Raw genomic sequence first — 21,067 nt, 5'->3', positions numbered from 1 at the left:
CATGTAGTTTATCATCATTAGTCAAATACAACTTATTTTATTAAATGAACTCGATCTTTTTCTTAATTTTCAAACAACCAAAATTTTCTTCTTGATGCAATAATATGCAATTATTACTTTAGTGGTAAGAACTCGAAAATGGACCATTCTATCTATTTTATCAATGAACTATATATGGATAATCACTCCATAATCTTACTTGATGTTGACATTATAGAAATTCTTAGTCTTTGTAGTTGTTAGCCAAACAGTGAAAAAAGAAGAATTAATTTTTGAATATTCTCCGTAAAGCTGCCAATATTTTTATTTCACAGTTTTTATCACTTTTATTGTGTCTAGCTGTTAAGTACGAAGTCTGAAAGAAAGTGAATCAGTCCATGATCATGTACAATTGGTGTCACATGTTTATATACATTTGTAAACTTCCGAACATATATTTTAGGACCAACATGGTTCCTATTGTTACTAGGATGAATAGGGCTCATCGCGTAGATACATATTTATTAACTGAACGTATATGTGACGATCAATCTTCAATAAATCCCCCCCACACCACACACACTTAAATACTGTACGTGTTATACAATATGGGGTCGTCCAAGTGCACGTTTACTTACGACCAAATGTTATGTTTAATCTTATATTTTTTCAATTGTCTTTTTCTCAAAAATTTGGTCATGACAATGTATTTTGACCTGTCTCTACAGTACTAAAATTATAACCCTATTTTGACTTATCCAATATTGCAGCGAATCAAACGCCATCTATATACTATAAACTTAGCCACATTTTCAGCCCAACTCCCAAGAAAAGTGCTGACTAAAAACGAAAGAAACGTTTACCTCTGTAGCCGACGATCATGTGAATCCTTCAAAGACATATTGCACTAAACTAGAATTTCAAAACCACAAATAATACACAAAATTAATGATTAAAATATAAAACGACTAAGACCACCGTATTATCCGTTGTCTTCAAAGTCCACAAACCCCATCTGTCTCTACCCTTAATTTATTTTCCAAGTCCAATATTCCTCCATAATTTAACCTTAACTTGCAACAAAATGATCCTTAAATTTCAACTCTCATTAAAAAAACCATTTAAAAACATGCATGAGCTACGCGGGCAGTTGACATTTCGAAGTCTCTGGCTGCAGATGTGGACTCAGATTTAATCATCAAATTAAATAGTATTTTGTGATAAAGACTTGTTATATAAGTCATTGTTACATTACAATTTCTTATTAGGTTGTTTAGAAACTGAGATTTGCTCTCACTAATGGAGGATTTGAGGTGTAAAGTTGTTGGGATGAGAGAAGAAAATATGAGGTTGAAAACCCTACTGCAGAAGATCGAGGTGGATTACAAGGATCTGCAAAGGAAAGTGAGTGATTTTCAGCAAAATTTTAAGAAAAATGGGACTGATTTGGATCCAAAAATTGGAGATGAAGGAGATCAAGAGCTGGTGTCTCTTCGACTTGGGACAAGTGATCATTCCACGGAGCGAAACGATGTCGTTAAGATGGGATCGGAGGGGGAGGCGGTGGCGGTGGCGGCGAGAAATGGGGATGGTGAGATTTCTCATACGAGTGGGAAGAGAACAAGGGTTTGTGTAAGAGCAAGATGCGATACGCCAACGGTATGTATTTCAGTCACATAATCTTTTTTTTTTATTTATATATTATTGATTTTAGTGTTTTTATTTTTTGATATGAGTATGCTGGGATTGTTGTAGATGAATGATGGGTGTCAATGGAGAAAATATGGGCAGAAAATAGCCAAGGGGAATCCGTGTCCGCGGGCTTATTATCGTTGCACCATCTCTCCAACGTGTCCCGTTAGAAAACAGGTACTCGCGAAAACTTGTTTGGCATATTTTTCGATAAAGTAAAAGGCTCAAACCGACGATCGGTAACAAATAACAACAGATTCAAGCCAAAATGAAAATAACATCGATAGTTTGGTATGTTAAGATCCAACAAATTGTAATTGAATTTTGAATCACCAATTCTTTCTCCTTTTGATTTTGTAGGACCTAGCTAGAGAAATCAAACAATCACATTATTTGTTGAATTCTAATGATTACTTTGATTGGATTAGCAATTTTATTTAATGAAATTTCCATTTTAATGATTAATTATATTGAATGTAACAAATTTTAGTAGCTGAGATGAAATTGATGATCTTTAATCTCCCTCCATTATTTATAATTTTCAGGTGCAAAGATTTATAGAAGACACATCAATCTTGATCACAACCTACGAAGGCACCCACAACCACCCCCTCCCCCTCTCCGCCACCGCGATGGCATCCACCACCTCTGCGGCCGCCTCCATGCTCCTCTCAGGCTCCTCCGCCTCTCAGCCGTCAGCATCTTTCAATCTGTACGGACAGCCTCAGCCCTACCTCATCTCCAACTCCTCATCAAACACCTCTCCCACCATAACCCTAGACCTCATCACCAATCCATCAACCTCAAACACTCCTTTCAACCTATATCCCTCCGCCTCTCCGGCCAACCCTAGATTCCCCACCACAAACCTAAGCTTCTCGACCGTCGATTCCAACACCCTTCCCGCCTCTTGGGGCGGTGGCTACCATCCTTTGCTGCAACAAAAAATGTTTGAGCCGCCCTACTTTGGAAACCCTAACCAGGTCCCCTCTCAGCAGGCTCTAACGGAGACGCTGACGAAGGTGATCTCGTCTGATCCAAGTTTCCGGTCTACCATCGCAGGCGTGATCTCGACCATGGTGGCCAACGGCGGTGTTGGGAAGATGGGCGGCGAGATAAAGGGCGAGAATTTGGCGGCTGCTGATTCGAGTACTCTTTCTTGAAAAGGGTTGGTGTTTGATGTGGAAAATGAATGAATAAATCGAAGTGCTAGGGTTAATGTCAATATTTGGGATGATTTTAGCTTTGTTCAAGATCAGTGAGCATGATGCATGGGGGTTTTTGATCATTTTTTGTTATATGATGTACAAAACAATTCTCCACTTTTGTTCCGATGAAATAAAGTAAATCTGCTGATAATTTACACCAAATATTATTATTTCGGACTGGAAAATATTTGGAGTGGATTATCAGCATAGTTGTCACTTAATAAGGTTTACTGACATCAAAAAAATCTTGAATTATTAGAATCTTATGTCACTACAAATTGACATTATGTATATTAGACCAACCAAACATGGTCTAATTACTAGATTATAGAAATGAAGTACAGATTTATTTAATCCCAAAAATTTCCAACAAAAAGACCTCCTCTTAAGGAATATGAGTATTGTACTACCATTTGCTTCACAGCAGTAAAGACTCTATTTTTTCCGTCTTGATCATGCATTATCTGCCTATAAACATCTTCTCATAAAGTAAAAAATAGGTCAGTTGTAATTATAGCATTTCATGAACCCTTTAATAGCTCATGAAAAGCCTCCTGGGGTATATCAACAGAGCCGACACGTTTCATTCGCTTCTTTCCTTCCTTTTGCTTTTCCAAAAGTTTCTTCTTCCGGGTGGCATCGCCTCCGTAGCATTTAGCAAGAACATTCTTCCTCATGGCCGAGACCCTGAAAGTTGTAACCATAATGTGGAATTGGACGTCAGGATATCCCAAAGATGCGCTTGCACCATAGTTTAATGTAACAATGCTGTAACAAACGCCAGATAATGTAAGAGATTTGTGATCATGTCGGGTTGCAGAAGATACTTACGTCTCCCGTGCAATAATCTTTTGTCCGATAGCAGCTTGTATGGTTATCTCAAACATTTGCCTGCTCAATGTAGTTATAGTATCAATATAGTCTGCAGACGAGAATGAAACATAAATTGTGGAACTTGAAACTAAATCAATGTACCTGTCGATGAACTTCTTCAGCTTCTCCACAAGTTCACGACCTACACGCTGTGCCTTCGATCTATGGACTATAGTTGCCATAGCATCAACTGGTTGTCCATTTAATAGTATATCAAGTTTCACTAAATCTGCAGCCTGATAACTATTAAGAACACATTTACAATACACCACATCAGTTGCTGATATTCAACACCATGAAAATATATGTGCGTGGAGAACGGGATGATGACAATCTTACTCTGCTTCCTCATAATCAAAAGACGCATATCCAGAAGTTAAACTCTTCAATTCATTGTAAAAGTCAACGACAATTTCCCTTAACGGTAACCGATACTTCATCAGTGCTCTTTGACTGCACGTGGTGGAGGCAACCATAAATAACCAGAAGAGCAATAGATAACATTGAGATTAACAAATTGGGGTGGGAGTACAACTGATATTATTATTGGATTTACTACATGACCAGCTGATGGATTATTATCATTGGATATTATTATAGCTGATGGAACATGCTATATTAATCAAACAATGCTGATCCACCTCAGAGTTGAACTGTCATGATGCATATAATTCATATAAAAATGCAACATTTTTAGCAAGAATCTATCCCAACATTAGGAAATGCCCCACTGAGTCAGGACATTAAGTCCCAAAGAACTCAGCCTCATTCAGATTGGCATAATAAATATTTACCAAAATACTTTCTGATGCCTCTATACTATTTTCTGAAAGACAGCCTATAGAGGGTAATTCCATTCTACCATAGGAATCACCAAGAATAATGGAGGTAACTCCAAGCAACTCTTAAGAACATCAGAATTCGCCAAACAGTAACAAAATATCATTAATGAATTTGTCTGGTTAGGACTCAAAGAAGAACTACATTGTTAAACTAGTAGGCATTTGTTGGTAGTAGTCACCTGTCAATGAAGGAGTACTCCAACTGCTCACCTCGCCTTTCAGAACAAAGGGTGATAATGGCTCCCACATACCTTAAAGTAAAACATTGAGAGTAGCACATGTTAAATGTTTTCCATTTCATAAACTGGTCAAGCTTGAGGTCAATATGGAATCTTAGACATAGAAAGATAGATCCATAGGAACTTATAGAGCTTGAGAGCTTACTCACTAGGAATTATAATAGTTGCTATTACAGTGGGTTCCCAACACGTTGTTACCCGCATTTTAGGATTTGAGGGCAACATAGCAGGATTCTGGACTTGTAATTTGCTATTAGAAACAGGTAGAACCATCAGTCGTTATTCAAGATTAAAGAAATTATAAACTATGTTAGTGAAAATGAGTCGCACACCTTCCATCAGAATACTCAAATATATATGGCACAGTGGGAACAGTTGAAATCACATGAGCTCCATGTTCCTATTCAATAGAACTTAGTTAAATATAAATAAACAGATGATCATGATCTAGAAACCATTTACTATACTTAGTTACTGCACGATAACTATTGTATCCTTTGTGCATAACAATTAAGCAGGCACTTTTATAAATCAGGAAATGAAGACATTGCTTTGGTTGTAGCAGAATAAAGTATCATAAGTGAAAGCACATGCAATGTGTTAGATAGTAAAGGTTTTATTTCTTAGCTTGAATTGAACATCAATCAGAAGGCATAAAACATAAAAATTGAAATCTCATTAGTTTACTTCTGAAGCATGCAGATGCAATTGCAGAGGGAAACAGAATATACCTGCTCAAGCCGTTGATGAAAGACATCCATGTGAAGTAAGCCCAAGAAACCACATCTGTTGGAGACTAGAATCATCAAATGGAAAAATATTGTCTTTTAGCAATAACTGCAGCTTATCCTCACCTGAAGCCCAAGCCAAGTGCTGAACTACTCTCTTTTGTAACAGATACACTGGCATCGTTGCAAGTCAGTCTTTCAATGGCATGACTAAGTGCTTCAAAATCTGATCCATCTGCTGGATATAGACCCGAAAATACCATATGTTTTACCGGCTTGAAACCTTTCAATGTCAGGAAGCAAAGAAAACATAAGACAAATACACTTGATGATGGTAGATAATATTATAATCATAGAAGCAAGGCATCCGATGTAGCTAAATCAAAACTAATTCACCAGCAGCATATAATCATAATTTATTTAACATTGGCGTGGAAAAGCTACCTGGAAGTGGCTCTACAGTGCATTTAGTCTGATAAAGAGTATCTCCAACTCGTGCCTCTTGAGTTGACCGCATACCACTAACAACATATCCCACTTGCCCTGTTAAAAGGATTCCTGTCTGAGTGAGTTCAGGGTGCATGATCCCAACGTCAGAAACTTCATAAGATTGGCCTGTTGCAGCAGAGGAAATCTTATCACCCTTCCTCAAAGTCCCATCAACAACAGCAACATGGCAAATAACTCCTCTATATTCATCATAGTAAGAGTCCAGTAAAAGCATGCGTAGAGGTGAAGTGCTCTTTCCAGGAGGAGGAGGTATTCGCTCTATCACAGCAGGAAGGACTTGCGCGAGACCTTGACCTGTCTTTGCTGATGTTAATAGAGCTTGACTCGGATCAAGATCAAAAATAGACTTCAGCTGCTCTTTAATTCGATCTGGGTCAGCTGTTGGCTGATCGATTTTATTAATAACAGGAATTACAGTGAGGTTTGCTTCAAATGCAAGATAAAAATTTGCAACTGTTTGTGCCTGGACACCTTGAGCTGCATCAACAACAAGGAGGACGCCCTGGCATGCTGCCAAAGATCTTGACACTTCATAGCTAAAATCCACGTGTCCAGGTGTATCGATCAGGTTTAGCAAAAAATTTGCATCTGTTCCAAGGTAATTGTGCCTATGAAACATAGTCGCTGTCTGGGCCTTAACGGTTATTCCACGTTCTCTCTCTACCTAGGACGAACAAATTGTATAATGAAATAAGTTGTGGAAAAACAAAACATAATCTTTTCCCAAAATCATCAACATGGAAATCCATTGCATGCTCCTCAACTAACTAGAAGGTTAAAACATTTTATCACATCTGTAGTGAGTTTAAGGTAAACCTATAAACATAGTAAAGTGCCTCGAAAACAGTCCTCAAAATTCAACCCATTGAATATAAAAGGAAAACCATTCCCATCTAAATTCCTAATCTTTACAAAGAACAATAATCATCTACAGTATGAAAACCAACATTCCCAAATCATTTCCATCATTGCTTCAGCAAAACCGCCTCTCCAATCACACACATAATACGCTTTATTCCAACTGATGGACCGAAAATCCACAACGTAGGGCAATGCAATTCAGGAGATCAAAATAAGGCACTTAATCTATTCAATCAAATAAAAACCTGTAATTTATCTAAATACTGAGGCTGCCCATGACCCTTCCTAATAGTTGCCGTGAGCTCCAGAAGCCTGTCGGCGAGCGTCGATTTTCCATGGTCAACATGGGCAATTATCGAGAAGTTGCGAATTCTGTCGGATGGGAACTGATTTAAGTCTATGCTCGGATCTTCCCTAAATTGCGACGCGAAAAATTGACATTGCGTCCAGCCGAATATTGGATTCAAATATGCAGCTGTGTCGAATCTAAGGGGCTTCGTGTTAATATGGAGTAGATTGAACGGAACCCTATGCGATTTTAGAGATTTTGAAGCTCTGTACAGAGAAGCCATTTTTTGGGGGAAATTAGGCCAGGGGGTGAGGGTTTAAAATTAGGGTTTATATTTCTTACTCAATTTGGGTGATAAGTCGTTGTTGTTAAGCCAAAATCGCTTTATAATTGGCGGAAATCGTGGTTTGCATTTGGAGCTTCACCAGCATAGATATTGATTAAAGTTTTTAGAAATTCTATTTTAGTTTGAGGATTTTATAAGCTCATCTTTCAGTAACATGAAATTGGTGGTGGAAATGTGTAGTTGTATCCGATTTAATGTAATGTTCATATGATTAACATTATATTTTAACAAAGAAAACAATAATGTAGTTCAATTGCTTAAAATATGAATCGGATGATTGATCACCCGAATTATAGTCAACCTTTTTTAGTTTAACTACAGGTATTCCTAACTCGAACTCGCTTTTAGCAAAATCTAACTAATTCTTTATTGACCAAGTATCTGGATCAATGCCAAAAGTCTCCCGGCGAACGGAGAGGTATGAACCCGTGACCTCAATGTAGTCGGCCTTTAATGAATCATAAATCAGGATTTTCAAATGCAGTGAGGTATATGGACCTATATGGAAATGAGAATTTGGTATTAATAAAGTGCTAGCTTATTTGTAGCTTTAGATGTAGTTATTTTTATCTAGTAACAATAATAGTACCTTTTTCACTTATCGAAATAACTAATCCTATATATCTCAAATTCTCCATTATTAGACGTTGTTGTGTAAAAAAAGTTTCTCTCGATTAATTGGCCATTAAATTTGAGTAAACTTTTTTTTTTCTTTTGTGGGTTGGGTAGTTGAGACTTTAGGATAACACTCCACTTGTTTAAATTTATAGATACTTGTTTCGTGTAAGAATTATTAGTTGGTACTATAACCCATCTTCAGTTTAGTGATGTCCATATTAACTAATGGGTCTTTTTTTATCATTAAGAATTAAAGATACAATGAATCACAAATATAGAACAAACATCAAGAGAGAGAGAGGACCGTTGCACTTGCATATATAAATTCAACCAAATATCCTTGTAGAAGCTTAGACAAACTAAACCACATACTTGGGTGGACAAAAGCTTGAAAAGGTTGTTCCTCTAATCATTAGCTTAAGATTTTTAATATCAATAATTATTGAGTTAGCTCCAACAACTCCTTCTTATCTTCACCTCTGCTTTGTTTCAAATCAGTAATCAATAGAGTTTATTAGTGCTAGCCTGTCCATTTCATGCACAAATAGAATCTTAACCATCAAAATTTATCACTACTTCCCTTTATTTAATCCAATAAATTTATTACCCTTTTTTTGGCTTATGACAGAAAGAGTGTGCATTAAACTTTATTTCAATTTCATTTATATATAACCTAAAATGCCTAATTCCTTACTGTATATTGATTAGGTTCGCACATGCGGTTTAATGTGAAATAATATGCATTAATATAGCACCAATGAACATTAAAGTCGATTCCATAGAATGCTCATTGCGCCGCTGTCTTTAATCATTGGATTTTGGATCTCATATTTTGATTTGGGATCTAAGTTTAAGAATAAGGCATTTGAATCTTAACAATATAAGGTACTCCTATAAGAAAATATAAGGCAATTAACTATTGTATATTATTAAGATTGCGTAAAGTAGTCTGATTATAACTGATAAGTCGACTTAACTAAATAATCAAACAGGTATGAGCCAGGATTCAGAATCGGAAGAAAAATATGTCGGGAACCGGCCGGTTTATTGCTTGAAATGCAATTGTCTTGTTGTAGTTAGTAGGCGGGCCACGGTAATGACCCATTACTAATGGGAAGTGGTTACAACTAGAGAAAAGGGGCCTATATGTTTTAAATTACTTGTAGTAACTAAAAAAATCGGTTAATTTTGTTACGTCGGTATCGATCCGTTGCTGGTGATTATCGGTAATCGATCTCGCACCCAATCCAAAACTAATAATTAACTCTAGATATTGATAATTGATAATCGAACTACCGATTAACCAGCTCTATATGAGATGGTGATCTAAGGAATTTGTGACAAGAAAACACTGATCAATTATTAGTTAGTATCGATAACCAATCTCAGATGCAACCCAAAGTCGATACCAATTTCAATAACTAGTAATTTCGGATACTAGTTGACTGATAATCGAAAATATCAGTTAACTAGTTCTACATGGGATATTTATCCAAAAAAATTATGGGGAAAATGAATAATTTATGTAAAAGTGTGTTGTCGTGACTCATGAGATGCTTGTGTCGGTGGGGTTGAAAGTTTGATGCACACACTTCCAACGCTAAGCTTGGGCCTCCTTTATAAATAACTAGACATATAGTATAGTTTTTTCATGATGTTGAGTTGTTTTTTTTGTTACATGATGTTGAGTTGTTCTTGACTTCTTATTCACTAAATCCTATATTCACCTTTTTGATTTTTTTTGCCCCATGTATTTATATATAAAAATTTGCATATTCGTTGATTCTCTATTATTTGTATATGTTTCTACATGATACCTTAATTCCTTCAATATGAAATCCCAATACATACTTTATACTATTATACACTATTTATACACACACATATATACAATGTGTGTATATACATGTTTAATCATATAGTATCCAAACCTTAGGTAGTAGTAGTATGCAGTAATATCTAAGTTCATGCATCCATCTCATGATAGATCTTATGGTCTAGTTAATTGTTCCTTTAATTTGATTTAGAGTTTGGACAACTTGGTTACTGGGTTCGTTGACGTGATTATGGCAGAAAAATTTAGGAGACGTAAAACTTCGAATACACTTAGTATTTTCATACAAAAACTGTAAATTTAGTGGATAGATCTAACAATTTTCACAACCAGAAAGTTTTGAACACACGTTATTAGTGTATGTTAATTGATGTGATTAACAATTAATCAAAGATAGCGTATGAAGCGGACGAAGGAGCTGCTCAAAATTAGTTAGTACAGTGATGAGCATGCACTCCAAAAGAAGTAGGCCATCATCAAAATATTCTATCCCCAAATATTAATCAAATATCATTAACAAAATAGTAAAACATATCCTGTTTTACCTTGGTTATTATAAAATTCTGTCCAATTTGGTCTAAAGTTAATGCTACAAATTTTGAGTTCAATTTTTTGCTTCAGTTTTAAAATTGTGTGGAAAACCGAAAAAACCAAAGCGTGCCACTATTTTTTCGTATCAGGCATTATCGCATTAACTGAACCGAGCCAAAAATTTCAATTATTTTGGTTTTCTAGTGTTTATGACTATTTTTTATCCTACTACGAAAATCTAAAAGTTATTGGAATGAATAATTTTTTAGAAAAAACAATAATCTCAAGCAAATTGACCAATTTACGATTTGTGATAAGGTGGGGGTCTGAAATAATTATTACTTGGTAGTTTGGTTCAACCAACAATTGATGAAACATATTTGTGCAAAGAGCCATCCATCCCATAATTAAAAATCATGATCGAGTCAAAGGTGGTAACATTTGTTTTTGCATATTGATTAAAAAGAGATGCGCATGAATCATAATCATTAGTTTAATAGATATCCACTTAATCTCACATGAAAAACAATACGAAAATAAATAAAGAACCATTAGTAAAAAAATTCATTAAAAAAGAAAAAATCTCAATAGGGAAAACGGGTAAAAAATTGTTGGGACCAAATTTAGTGATTTCTTACAACACAAGTAATTGTATATGAGACGATGTATATTAATACCGATAAAAACGATTTAAATCCGATGAAAAAGTACAATTTGTATTTATGGAATAATTAAATAAATGGGGCAAACTCAACAAATTTAGTTAGCTTAGTTATGACTTAAGAAGTTGAGGACATGATATGGCCTACAATGTTATTAGCATTAGTTAATAAAACCTCCGACACTAATTAAACATATGGTTAACCATTTTCCTCTGCTAATCGTCTTGTCTAATTACCCTTTGCTTCCCGACTAGGGGTGTGGGTCGATACGATATATCGTATCGAAAACGTTGTATCGTGTTTCGTATCGAAAATATCGATATGAAAGAATTTCATATCGTTATCGTATCGAAAGTTTCGATATATCGAACTTTCGATATGAATAATATCAATATCGTTATCGTATCGATATTTCGATATATCGTAAGATCGATACGATATATCGAAATATCGTTATCGTATCGAATACCTGTATATCGAAAAATATAATTTCAAAAACTGAAAAATAACACAAAAATTAATAAAACTTCAATACAATAAAATAAATATTGTTCTTATTAGGGTTTCATATATATATTTTCTAAAAATATATGAATGAATTAAATGGATTTATATATATTTATAATTTTAAACTTCAATATACATTGAATTTCAATATGTTTCAATATATATTGATATAAAACGATATATCGCGATATAAGGAAATTCATATCGTTATCGTATCGAAAACTTACGATACGATACCGTATCGTATCGAAAAATACGATATATCGAAAATTCGATAGTTTTTCGATATTTTTCAATACGATACGAGCGATATATCATTTTTTCGGTATTTTTTCCCAGCCCTATTCCCGACACACACACAAACTATACGACGCTATTTTATTCCCATTACTTTATAGTTTTAACTAAATCAATTGAAAGTGCTATTTTTTTGAGGAGATTGAGTTAGTTAAAATAGGAGCTTTCCGAGTTAAAAATAAGAAAATTAATAGTGTTGGTATACAATTATATAAAATCGTATGATGATTGTACATATAGTAACTAGTAAGTACTATTAATAAAAATATAGTAATTCTTGAGTCTAACATAAATATTAACAATTTCATCCCTATTTCAAAATGAAAAAAATAAAATATAAATACTCCATATAACTGCACCAACATTATATGCCTAATTACTAAAATTTTTATTACTACCACACTACTTGCAATAATATATACGACAGAGAGAGACAGATACGAGAGAGAGAGAGAGACAGTAAGAGAGAAGGTGGAGTTAGTAGAGTGAGGGGGTGAAGGAGGGGTCCATTTTCACTGCCATTGAACCAACTCAATAGGTATGGGGCTGCTGCATTTATCTCCATGTTTTTTACTTCCATCTCAATCAAACTCCTCGCTACTATTTTTCCAACTTTTTTTTTATACTTTCTTCTTTATATTCTTGAATTAGGTCTCTGTTTCTTTAATATTTGTGCTTTTTTTCACGAAATGCGTAGGTCAGGAATCCCTAGTTGAAGAGAATTCTCTCGAGTTCAGATACGAGGAACCCTAGATCTGAGCCACATTGCGCGGAACCCCATTTTAGTTCATGTAATTTTCGTGCTCCCTTTTTCAATTTCTTGTCGGCGCAGCTATTCTGTGTGTGTTTTTAGTGTAGATCTTGCCGAATTTCTGAGATTTACTTTGCTTACTAGCTCCTTGCTTCAGAGGGTTTGTGGCTTCTCTCTCTGTATTTGGGGCTTTTGCATTTTGAAGATTTGTTATTTATTTTCTTCTTGCTTTCAATGTGTTAGACATTTAATAGGAGAGCCAGTGCCAGTTCTGTTTGAATTTTGAATATGCATTTTGTTCGGTGGTTGGGACCAGTAAATTTAATTTTTTTTCCCTCTTGCCTGCGAATTTTGCAGCTATTAATGTGTTTTTGGGGCTTTTCATCTCTGCATGTGTTGGCTTGTGTTGTTTTGAAATTGGAGTATTGATTTGCGTTTCTTACTCATTTGCGTTTCGTTTGCAAAATCGATGTTCTCAGATTGTGTGTCTGTGTTCATCTCTATATGATCAGGTACATTTCTTTTTGGGAGAAGTAGAGGAGTTTAAGTTGAGTTCACACTGTATCTAGCAGTGAGCTGCAATGGGGAAGTCTGCCGGAAAGTGGATCAAGACGGTGCTCTTTGGGAAGAAGCATTCGAAATCCAACTATTCCAAAGTAAGAAATTTGTTGGTTCAGCGGTTAAGATCTCTGGTTTATCTTTCTGTTTTTCGTTAGTGTGATGTGAGGATCAATTTATAATAATTATGGTTTCTATTTTGCGTGAAGAATGGGACACCCGATAAAAAGGGTGCGCTGAAGTCACCAGTCGAGGATCCGGCTAGAGATTCCTCTTTTATACCGGATCAATTGACTGAGAGAGGTGTTGAGAAATTGGAACTCGAGAAAGGAACATCTGCATCTCAATGTGATGCTGTTGGTGTGGCTTATGTGGATCAAGGTATTGATTCACCAAAGAACGATGAGTTGGCTCCAGTCAGTGACGAGGAGGTGAAGAGGCAAGAACAAGCTGCTACAAAAACTCAAGCAGTCTTTAGGGGATACTTGGTAAAATTCTCTATCATCAACTGTATAAATTGCTTCCTGGTTAACAGGTGTAACTTGTTCTTATTGTAAGCTTATTTCTGTTGACTTCCTCATCTCGTAGATTAGAATTTGATCTTCCATCACTGCTGAGAATATGTTGGTTTTTAATGTTGCAGAAAAGTAATGTAGTTTAGTAGCTTTCATCTTATTTTATCGTAAGCTAATCTTGTCAAGCATGCTACTTTGTTTTGCTATTCACAACTTGCTGTATCGTGGTTGTTAATACCATCTTCAACTTTTGGCTAATGTTTGATGATGCAGTTTCAATAGATGAATTCTGACCGAATCTCTCTAGCATTAGAATTCTATGTTGATTTTATATCTACACACCTTAATTTTGTTGAGAAGCTGTTCAAATTTCTCAGCTAGTTATTACATAAGATACTTAACATGATGTGATTATGTTTCAATGGCAGGCTCGGCGCGCTTTTCGGGCTCTCAAGGGTATCATAAGGCTACAAGCTCTTATTCGCGGACATCTGGTTAGGAGGCAGGCTGTTGCTACTTTGCGTTCCATGCGGGCAATCGTTAAATTCCAGGCACTGGCTCGTGGAAGAAGCATTAGGCTCTCAGATGATATACCTGAAGTGGGGAAAGTAGAGCTTCAGGTATCCCCGATTTGTGCAAACTAATTGATCTACTAGTCTCACTTCTTCTTTCTTTACCTGCTAAGTTCGCCTGCAGTTGAAAACATCAACATTATATACTTGCTGCTGTTCCTTTCTTTAACGATCTGTTTAAGTTCATTGATTGTTAAGGTTGACTTAGTTATCATGATTTAGCTTTAGGTACATTTACCGGGTCTTAGTTACTCTGCTATCTTTGCTCGAATGGTATTGCTGTGGTCTATGATTCTTGTCATTATAATTGGTACTCGAGCACATTGTTGTAAAACAGATATCATCTTTAATGCTTTCAAACAGTTGCATCTGATCATTTTAATGTTGATCGATAGGTGGCTGCTGGGGCACATTCGGGTTCATTCCTTGGTTCGGAAATGCTAGCAAGTCATCCATTTATCCAGAAGGTTTTGCCAATATCTTCTACTACTTTTTACATGATACCTGGTTAAACCAGAAACTGTTAACTTCTTATTCCTTGGAAATCATTTAAATGCTTATAGATGTACTTTATTGCTTGTTCAGCTTCTTGCGACATTACCGAATGCTATGCCTCTGAGTCTTCAATATGATCCTGCTGAACCCAATTCAGCTCAGAACTGGCTTGAGCGCTGGTCATTATCCCGCTTTTGGGAACCACCAGTGCGCACCAAGAAGACTATGAAATCAAAGCCTCAGAGGAAGCCAGAGTCTGAACATGTGAAATCAAAAAGGACTATCCGAAAGGTGTCAGCTACGGCACACGGGGAAAATGGTGGTGTAGCCTCTTCTGAAATGGATAAGCCCAAACGCATCTCGAGGAAAGTCACAAGTCAAACAGAGGTTGCACAGGAGCAAAGCCCAAGTGAACTCGAGAGGGTTAAGCGCAACTTGAGAAAGGTTTCAGCATCTGCATTGGCAGCTTCTGAGAAACCTGATCCAGAAACTGAGAAACCACAGCCCCTTCAGAGCGTGGAAATAGTAGCGAGCCCTGCACTTCCCGCTGTTGTTGAGCAGGAGATGGTGATTTCTCCTGAAACCCCAGGGGATTCAGATGTTGTTGCAGTTCAAACAGGTTCAACAGATTTGGTTGAGGCCCCTGAAAAAATAACAAAGGATGAGCCTGTTGATGTGCAACACGATAACTATCCAGTTGCTGGGATTCCTTCCTTGGAGAATGGTGTGAAGATAGAGAATGCACCATCTTTGGATGATGAAATAAACTGCAAGGATGAACAGAATCACAAGGAGAATCACAAGATTAGGAAGAGGAAGTCCCTTCCAGCTAATAAGCCAGATTATCCGGAAAATATCTCACAGAACTCCCCTAACTTGCCAAGTTATATGGCTGCCACTGAATCTGCTAAGGCCAAGCTTAGAGCTCAAGGAGCCGCTGCTGCTAAATTGGCTGAGGAAGCTATTGATTATGGCAGTGCCCGTCGCCATTCTCTACCAGCCCCTACTAATGGAAAACTGACCTCATTGTCACCCAGGATACAGAAGCCTGTGCATGCTAATGGCAAGGGAAGCAAAGTTAACAAATCATTGTCAGCCTCTAGAGACGGTAAGACACTCCTTCGTTGCTTCATTGCTTCAAACTATACTATATACCTCTTTAATGCAACAAAATTATTTATGCTAATTTTTTGTGATGTGGAACTGTCACATTTCAGACAAGGTGGTTCAGCCTGGTTGGAGGAGATGAGAGAGTGTGTAGCAGTTTCCTCAGATGGGATGTCTCAGAAGCATTGCACGACAGTGTAGCTGCGCTGCAGAGTTCAATTTGGTTCTTGTGCAGTCCTTATGTAATGGATGAATGTGAACACGACAAGTTCTAGTTCGTTTGCTTTGATGTTGTCTTTGCTCGTCTTTGTTTTGTATTTGAGGGTTTTACTGAAGGATGTATAGCTGTAGATGAAGAGTCTGTTATGACTATTCGAAAATTACTGGCGTGCTTCATAGTTTAATTTGTTACTTCCCTAAATACTGTAAGCTAACTGTTTTATGGTGTGTGCTTTGTTAAAAGCTGCTATCTCTACTTCAGAATTCTTGCATATATTAGTTTTTATAGCATCTCTTTTTTTAGTTAACTACAAATAGGGCTACCATTCTTTGTGGTCCTAGCTCCTGTTTTTTTGAGGCATTTTTGAGCTTATACTATCTGTTGAGGATCTTTTTAGGATGAAATTGACAACAAATATGCGTACATTTGAACTGTTATGCATTTGAACTTTTGAGAGATAAATAATCCCCAACAAATATTCACACAGAGAAACAAGAATTACATTCTAAGGCGAAGATGTGGATTATTTTGGGATATGAGTGTCCAGGCCGAGGCGTTGATGTCGCCATAGCGCTCTATCAGCAGCCCTGAACCAGAAATATCCAACAACTCCAACGACGACGCCTTACCAATCAGGCAATGTGGTAGTGCAGTCAGCTCGGAGCAGAAACGGATAGCCAACTCAGTAAGACAAGGCATTATCGAGCATTCTTCATGTGCAGTGGTAATGTCCTCCCACTCCCTCCAGTTTTCGCACCCCTTGAAAATCAGTTTCTTCAACTTCGGAAAGATAACATTGTTAGGAGATGAAGCAGCATCTCCCAGTCCCCATAGCTGTGGCCCCAGAACTACCAATCGGTACATGTCACGGACGTCGATCTCCTCCAGGCAGGGCAATTTTCCGAGAGGGGGCAAGCACGGCGTGTTTCTGAAACTAGTGAGTGAAACAGACCTCAGTTGGTTTAGAGGAGAGGAGATCCAATCCGGAAACTTGGTGCCATCGTAGAAAAATATTGAGAGGTGTCTGAGGTTTTGATGTGGCTCTAGAGCATCCATTACACCCTCAGCCATGTGGATCATAGATGATGGAATCCCAGACTCAGTCAAGAACTCCACACGGAGTGATTCAATGTGCCTCTTTAGCTTCAACTCTGCCTCCCGGGCATCCTCCACCACTCCATCTTTTCCCAAAGTTATTTTGAGCTGTAGGGATCCACTGAGAAGGTTTAACTTTTTCAGCAACCCCATCCTGCTCCCACCACTTCCCCCGTTGAATTCACTCAACCTGCGAAGACCAGTTAACTTAGCTAGACTCTCAGGTAACTGCATCACAGAATACATATTGTGGAGATGCTTGAGGTTTTTGAGCCTATCAACTCCTTGAGGAAGGTTGGAGAGTTCAACACATCCCTCGACATTCAAGGTTCTCAGTTGTGGCAACTCGCATAGGCTCTCTGGCAACTTCAGCAGCTCTTTATTATTGCTCAAGTCCAAGTGTCTCAACTTAATCAGATTCCTAATTTCTCTTGGAATCATTACCAGGTTGCAAGACCTTAGGAAAAGGGTTTGCAAATAATAAAGCTTGCAAATGTTATCCATATTTTCAATGTGTACAACACACTGATCTATAGACAACCACTTCAAGTGAATCAAATTCTCAATTCCCATAGGAAAATAATTCCAGAGTCCTAACACTCTGAGGCTGGTGAGGCAGTTGCAAAGAGTCGGAATGGTAGACCTTTTGTCAAACATTAAGCTCCGATAAGCTTTGACCTGAGCTATAAATGGGCAACAAACTTGGCAAGGTGTCTTTATCTCGGAGTCCTCCATCCTGTTGCTAGCGTTCCTAAGAAACTGAGCAAATTCATGCACTATGTCATGTAATTTAAAGGAGTCTGTCTGCCTATCTTCAAACAGGGATCGGCTAGATAAAGTTTTGAAGCATTCTTGCCCTATCAGTTCTAGCTTATCTCCATCATTCTCTGCACTAGAGCCCAAATAACCTAGTGCCATCCATAATCTTATTACTTCTTCCACACGAATCTTCTCATCTTTAGGGAAGAAAGCACAATAAGAAAAGCAACGCTTGTGCATTGGGGATAGTTCATTGTAACTCAAAAGCAGATGTGGGAAAAGCTTCGCTTTCACTTCCTTGAATTCCCACACTCGACTCATATACACATTCTCCCACTCCTCCAACGTGTCCTTGAAACGTAGAAGGCTTCCGAGAGTCTTTGCAGCAAGGGGCAAACCGCTGCATCTACGAGCTATCTTCTTGCACACATCCTCAAACCCCTTCATGCTCCTTCCAGAGAGGGCTATGTGCTCCAATAACAACCTACAATCGGCTTCCGGAAGGAGCCCTAGACTATAGATGTTCTGCTCCATCGTGCCCATAATTATGGCAACATTCTCATTTCTTGTTGTCACCAAAACAGTGGTGCTTGCTCCACCACTTTTGAGGGCATTCTTCAAAGGCTCCCACTTCTCATAGTCTTCTGTCCAGACATCATCCAACACCAACAGAAATCTTTTCCCTGCAATCAGCTCTACCAGCCTTTCAAGCGTGGCATCCAGTTGATTGGAAATGCTAGTCATTCTGCCCTTACCCATGCTCTCAAAAATATCCTGTGCAATCCTAGCCGCGTCGAATGAATTCGAGACACACACCCAACTTTTCAAATCAAAGCAATCTATTAGCCGAGCATCACGATACGCTAATTGAGCAAGTGTCGTCTTCCCAATCCCCCCTGCGCCCACAATCGAGATAATTCTAAGCCCTAATTCCCCACGGAAGCCCAAAACAACTTTCACAACAGAATCGGTATCACACGTCCGACCTTGGAGTTCAGATGAGTCGATTCGAGAAGTAGATTGAACCCTCGAAATGTGAAATTCAGAAACTGCAGTAAAATGAAATTTGCTTTTCTCGTTGAGAATGTCATCGAGTTTAGCTTTCAGATTCTCGACTTTGACGGCAATGTCATGACGAAACACAACATTTCTGAAGCACAAACACGAAGGTAGAAGAAGCGATGGTGATACCTTTTGCTTCTGCTTTTTGTTAAGGTTTGCAGCTCCAATTTCGACCATATGCTGAACAAGAGCGTAAGACCACTCCTCCAAAACGTCCTCCATTTCGTAGGACGTTTGTTCGAGGCTCAGCACCCAATCGCTGATGGCTTTGTCATCGTATCTTCTTCTCTCCGCATCATCTAACTCATTTCTGACCTCCTTGAGATTGTTGGAGAGATTCAGAAGCTCCTTCTCCACGCCTCTCACCAGTTGGATTTCGCTCTTGATATGCTCTTTCGCAATGAGCATCAGCTGCTCTGCTACCGATGAAATTATAGCATCAGCCATGATTTTCTACTCAACAACAGAGACACCGATTTCAGATCTGAGTATAAAAAAATGGAGTAAAAATGTAAAATAGGGAGTAAATGATTGCATGCAGTCTTCTCAAGTCAACTGATATTTATAACCACCCGCTTTCAATCTCATGCAGTCTTCCCAATCATATATAGTACTCCCTCCGTCCCATTCAAGATGACCACATTCTTAAGTGGCACGAAATTTTAAGAAGTGTTGTTAGATGGAATAAAGTAGTAAGGGAAAAGGTAATTAAATATTTTAATGAGAAAGATGAGAGAGAGTGACAAACAAAAAAAAAGATTTCAGCCACAGTTCATATCCAAATTAAATGATTTAAAATTGCTAGACATTGATCGATATTTTAATTAAATATAGATGAATTCCATGTCATTCGATCTTAGGTTCATACGTAGTAACAACACTTTCATAACATAAATATTGCCATTGCTAGAGACAATGATGGAACCATGGCGGGGTCGGCCGACCCCACCATGGATCCATGAGTGCTGCTGGGAAGGGAAGCCCCGTAATCGGCCGCCGACTAAGCAGTTCCGCCTTCCAACCCACGTATGACAACTTGTGTTGATGTGCAACACAATAACTATCCAGTTGCTGAGACTCCTCCCTTGAAGAATGGTGAGAAGATAGAGAGTGCAGCGTCTTTGGATGATGAAATAAACTGCAAGGATGAACAGAATCACAAGGAGAATCACAAGATTAGGAAGAGGAAGTCCCTTCCAGCTAATAAGCCAGATTATCCAGAAAATATCTCACAGAACTCCCCTAACTTGCCGAGTTATATGGCTGCCACTGAATCTGCTAAGGCCAAGCTTAGAGCTCAAGGAGCCGCTGCTGCTAAATTGGCTGAGGAAGCTATTGATTATGGCAGTGCCCGTCGCCATTCTCTACCAGCCCCTACCTCATTGTCACCCAGGATACAGAAGCCTGTGCATGCTAATGGCAAGGGAAGCAAAGTTAACAAATCATTGTCAGCCTCTAGAGACGGTAAGATACTCCTTTGTTACTTCATTGCTTCAAACTATATACCTCTTTAATGCAAAAAATTTATTCATGCTAATTTTTTTTTGATGTGGAACTGTCACATTTCAGACAAGGTGGTTCAGCCTGGTTGGAGGAGATGAGAGAGTGTGTAGCAGTTTCCTCAGATGGGATGTCTCAGAAGCATTGCACGACAGTGTAGCTGCGCTGCAGAGTTCAATTTGGTTCTTGTGCAGTCCTTATGTAATGGATGAATGTGAACACGACAAGTTCTAGTTCGTTTGCTTTGATGTTGTCTTTGCTCGTCTTTGTTTTGTATTTGAGGGTTTTACTGAAGGATGGATGTATAGATGTAGATGAAGAGTCTGTCATGACTATTCGAAAATTACTGGTGTGCTTCATAGTTTAATTTGTCACTTCCCTAAATACTGTAAGCTAACTGTTTAAGGTTGTGTGCTT

The 21,067-nt window shown here is 37.8% G+C and overlaps 5 protein-coding genes across 7 annotated transcripts; 3 read left to right on the top strand and 2 right to left on the bottom strand.

Moving 5' to 3' along the window:
* The first annotated feature begins 1,262 nt into the window (after positions 1 to 1,262).
* Positions 1,263 to 3,103, top strand: WRKY72 (WRKY DNA-binding protein 72). Its single transcript, XM_048096950.2, has 3 exons — positions 1,263 to 1,638; positions 1,735 to 1,848; positions 2,217 to 3,103. The coding sequence occupies exons 1-3, from the start codon at positions 1,279 to 1,281 to the stop codon at positions 2,832 to 2,834; spliced, it is 1,092 nt and encodes a 363-aa protein (XP_047952907.1). The 5' UTR covers positions 1,263 to 1,278; the 3' UTR covers positions 2,835 to 3,103.
* Positions 3,104 to 3,204: 101 nt separating this feature from the next.
* LOC125198574 (Small GTP-binding protein) lies at positions 3,205 to 7,539 on the bottom strand. Its single transcript, XM_048096893.2, has 11 exons — positions 7,178 to 7,539; positions 6,006 to 6,735; positions 5,688 to 5,844; positions 5,565 to 5,619; positions 5,166 to 5,233; positions 4,979 to 5,083; positions 4,774 to 4,845; positions 4,092 to 4,205; positions 3,855 to 3,995; positions 3,711 to 3,770; positions 3,205 to 3,566 (listed from the first exon to the last, which is right to left on the bottom strand). Exons 1-11 carry the CDS (start codon positions 7,502 to 7,504, stop codon positions 3,401 to 3,403), a joined length of 1,995 nt encoding a protein of 664 aa, XP_047952850.1. The 5' UTR covers positions 7,505 to 7,539; the 3' UTR covers positions 3,205 to 3,400.
* A 4,876-nt stretch (positions 7,540 to 12,415) lies between these two features.
* LOC125198556 (protein IQ-DOMAIN 31-like) lies at positions 12,416 to 16,476 on the top strand. Of its 3 annotated transcripts, none has more exons than XM_048096872.2 (8): positions 12,416 to 12,554; positions 12,714 to 12,807; positions 13,280 to 13,423; positions 13,535 to 13,813; positions 14,269 to 14,460; positions 14,808 to 14,879; positions 14,998 to 16,015; positions 16,125 to 16,476. In XM_048096872.2, exons 3-8 carry the CDS (start codon positions 13,349 to 13,351, stop codon positions 16,154 to 16,156), a joined length of 1,668 nt encoding a protein of 555 aa, XP_047952829.1. In that variant the 5' UTR covers positions 12,416 to 12,554; positions 12,714 to 12,807; positions 13,280 to 13,348; the 3' UTR covers positions 16,157 to 16,476. The 3 variants fall into 3 exon arrangements, with proteins under 3 accessions (XP_047952829.1, XP_047952830.1, XP_088916910.1); XM_048096873.2 differs by having other exon boundaries at positions 13,247 to 13,423; XM_089060784.1 differs by lacking the exon at positions 12,416 to 12,554 and having other exon boundaries at positions 12,593 to 12,807; positions 13,247 to 13,423.
* A 175-nt stretch (positions 16,477 to 16,651) lies between these two features.
* On the bottom strand, positions 16,652 to 19,692 carry LOC125198614 (putative disease resistance protein RGA1). The gene has a single exon (XM_048096936.2). It carries the CDS (start codon positions 19,595 to 19,597, stop codon positions 16,733 to 16,735), a length of 2,865 nt encoding a protein of 954 aa, XP_047952893.1. The 5' UTR covers positions 19,598 to 19,692; the 3' UTR covers positions 16,652 to 16,732.
* Positions 19,693 to 20,178: 486 nt separating this feature from the next.
* On the top strand, positions 20,179 to 20,970 carry LOC148923841 (protein IQ-DOMAIN 28-like). The gene is made up of 2 exons (XM_089061621.1): positions 20,179 to 20,614; positions 20,720 to 20,970. Exons 1-2 carry the CDS (start codon positions 20,179 to 20,181, stop codon positions 20,749 to 20,751), a joined length of 468 nt encoding a protein of 155 aa, XP_088917747.1. The 3' UTR covers positions 20,752 to 20,970.
* Positions 20,971 to 21,067: the final 97 nt, after the last annotated feature.

Source organism: Salvia hispanica, chromosome 6 (genome assembly GCF_029641045.1).
Source record: "Salvia hispanica isolate PSC_SH4W2 chromosome 6, Shi_PSC_v1, whole genome shotgun sequence".
NCBI classification, from domain to species: Eukaryota; Viridiplantae; Streptophyta; class Magnoliopsida; order Lamiales; family Lamiaceae; genus Salvia; species Salvia hispanica.
This window is presented reverse-complemented; position numbering and strand designations above follow the sequence as displayed.

What these genes read in the sequence shown, in the direction of transcription:
- LOC125198556 (XM_048096872.2), top strand. Translation starts at nt 13,349, where the DNA reads ATGGGGAAGTCTGCCGGAAAGTGGATCAAGACGGTGCTCTTTGGGAAG. An exon ending in TGGGGAAAGTAGAGCTTCAG is followed by an intron (nt 14,461 to 14,807) that starts GTATCCCCGATT and finishes GTTGATCGATAG; the next exon opens with GTGGCTGCTGGGGCACATTC. An exon ending in GTCATCCATTTATCCAGAAG is followed by an intron (nt 14,880 to 14,997) that starts GTTTTGCCAATA and finishes TTGCTTGTTCAG; the next exon opens with CTTCTTGCGACATTACCGAA.
- LOC148923841 (XM_089061621.1), top strand. Translation starts at nt 20,179, where the DNA reads ATGACAACTTGTGTTGATGTGCAACACAATAACTATCCAGTTGCTGAG. An exon ending in ATTGTCAGCCTCTAGAGACG is followed by an intron (nt 20,615 to 20,719) that starts GTAAGATACTCC and finishes GTCACATTTCAG; the next exon opens with ACAAGGTGGTTCAGCCTGGT.
- LOC125198614 (XM_048096936.2), bottom strand. Translation starts at nt 19,597, where the DNA reads ATGGCTGATGCTATAATTTCATCGGTAGCAGAGCAGCTGATGCTCATT.
- LOC125198574 (XM_048096893.2), bottom strand. Translation starts at nt 7,504, where the DNA reads ATGGCTTCTCTGTACAGAGCTTCAAAATCTCTAAAATCGCATAGGGTT. An exon ending in AGTATTTAGATAAATTACAG is followed by an intron (nt 6,736 to 7,177) that starts GTTTTTATTTGA and finishes TGTTCGTCCTAG; the next exon opens with GTAGAGAGAGAACGTGGAAT. An exon ending in ACTATTATAATTCCTAGTGA is followed by an intron (nt 4,846 to 4,978) that starts GTAAGCTCTCAA and finishes TTTTACTTTAAG; the next exon opens with GTATGTGGGAGCCATTATCA.
- WRKY72 (XM_048096950.2), top strand. Translation starts at nt 1,279, where the DNA reads ATGGAGGATTTGAGGTGTAAAGTTGTTGGGATGAGAGAAGAAAATATG. An exon ending in CAAGATGCGATACGCCAACG is followed by an intron (nt 1,639 to 1,734) that starts GTATGTATTTCA and finishes GGATTGTTGTAG; the next exon opens with ATGAATGATGGGTGTCAATG. An exon ending in CGTGTCCCGTTAGAAAACAG is followed by an intron (nt 1,849 to 2,216) that starts GTACTCGCGAAA and finishes TATAATTTTCAG; the next exon opens with GTGCAAAGATTTATAGAAGA.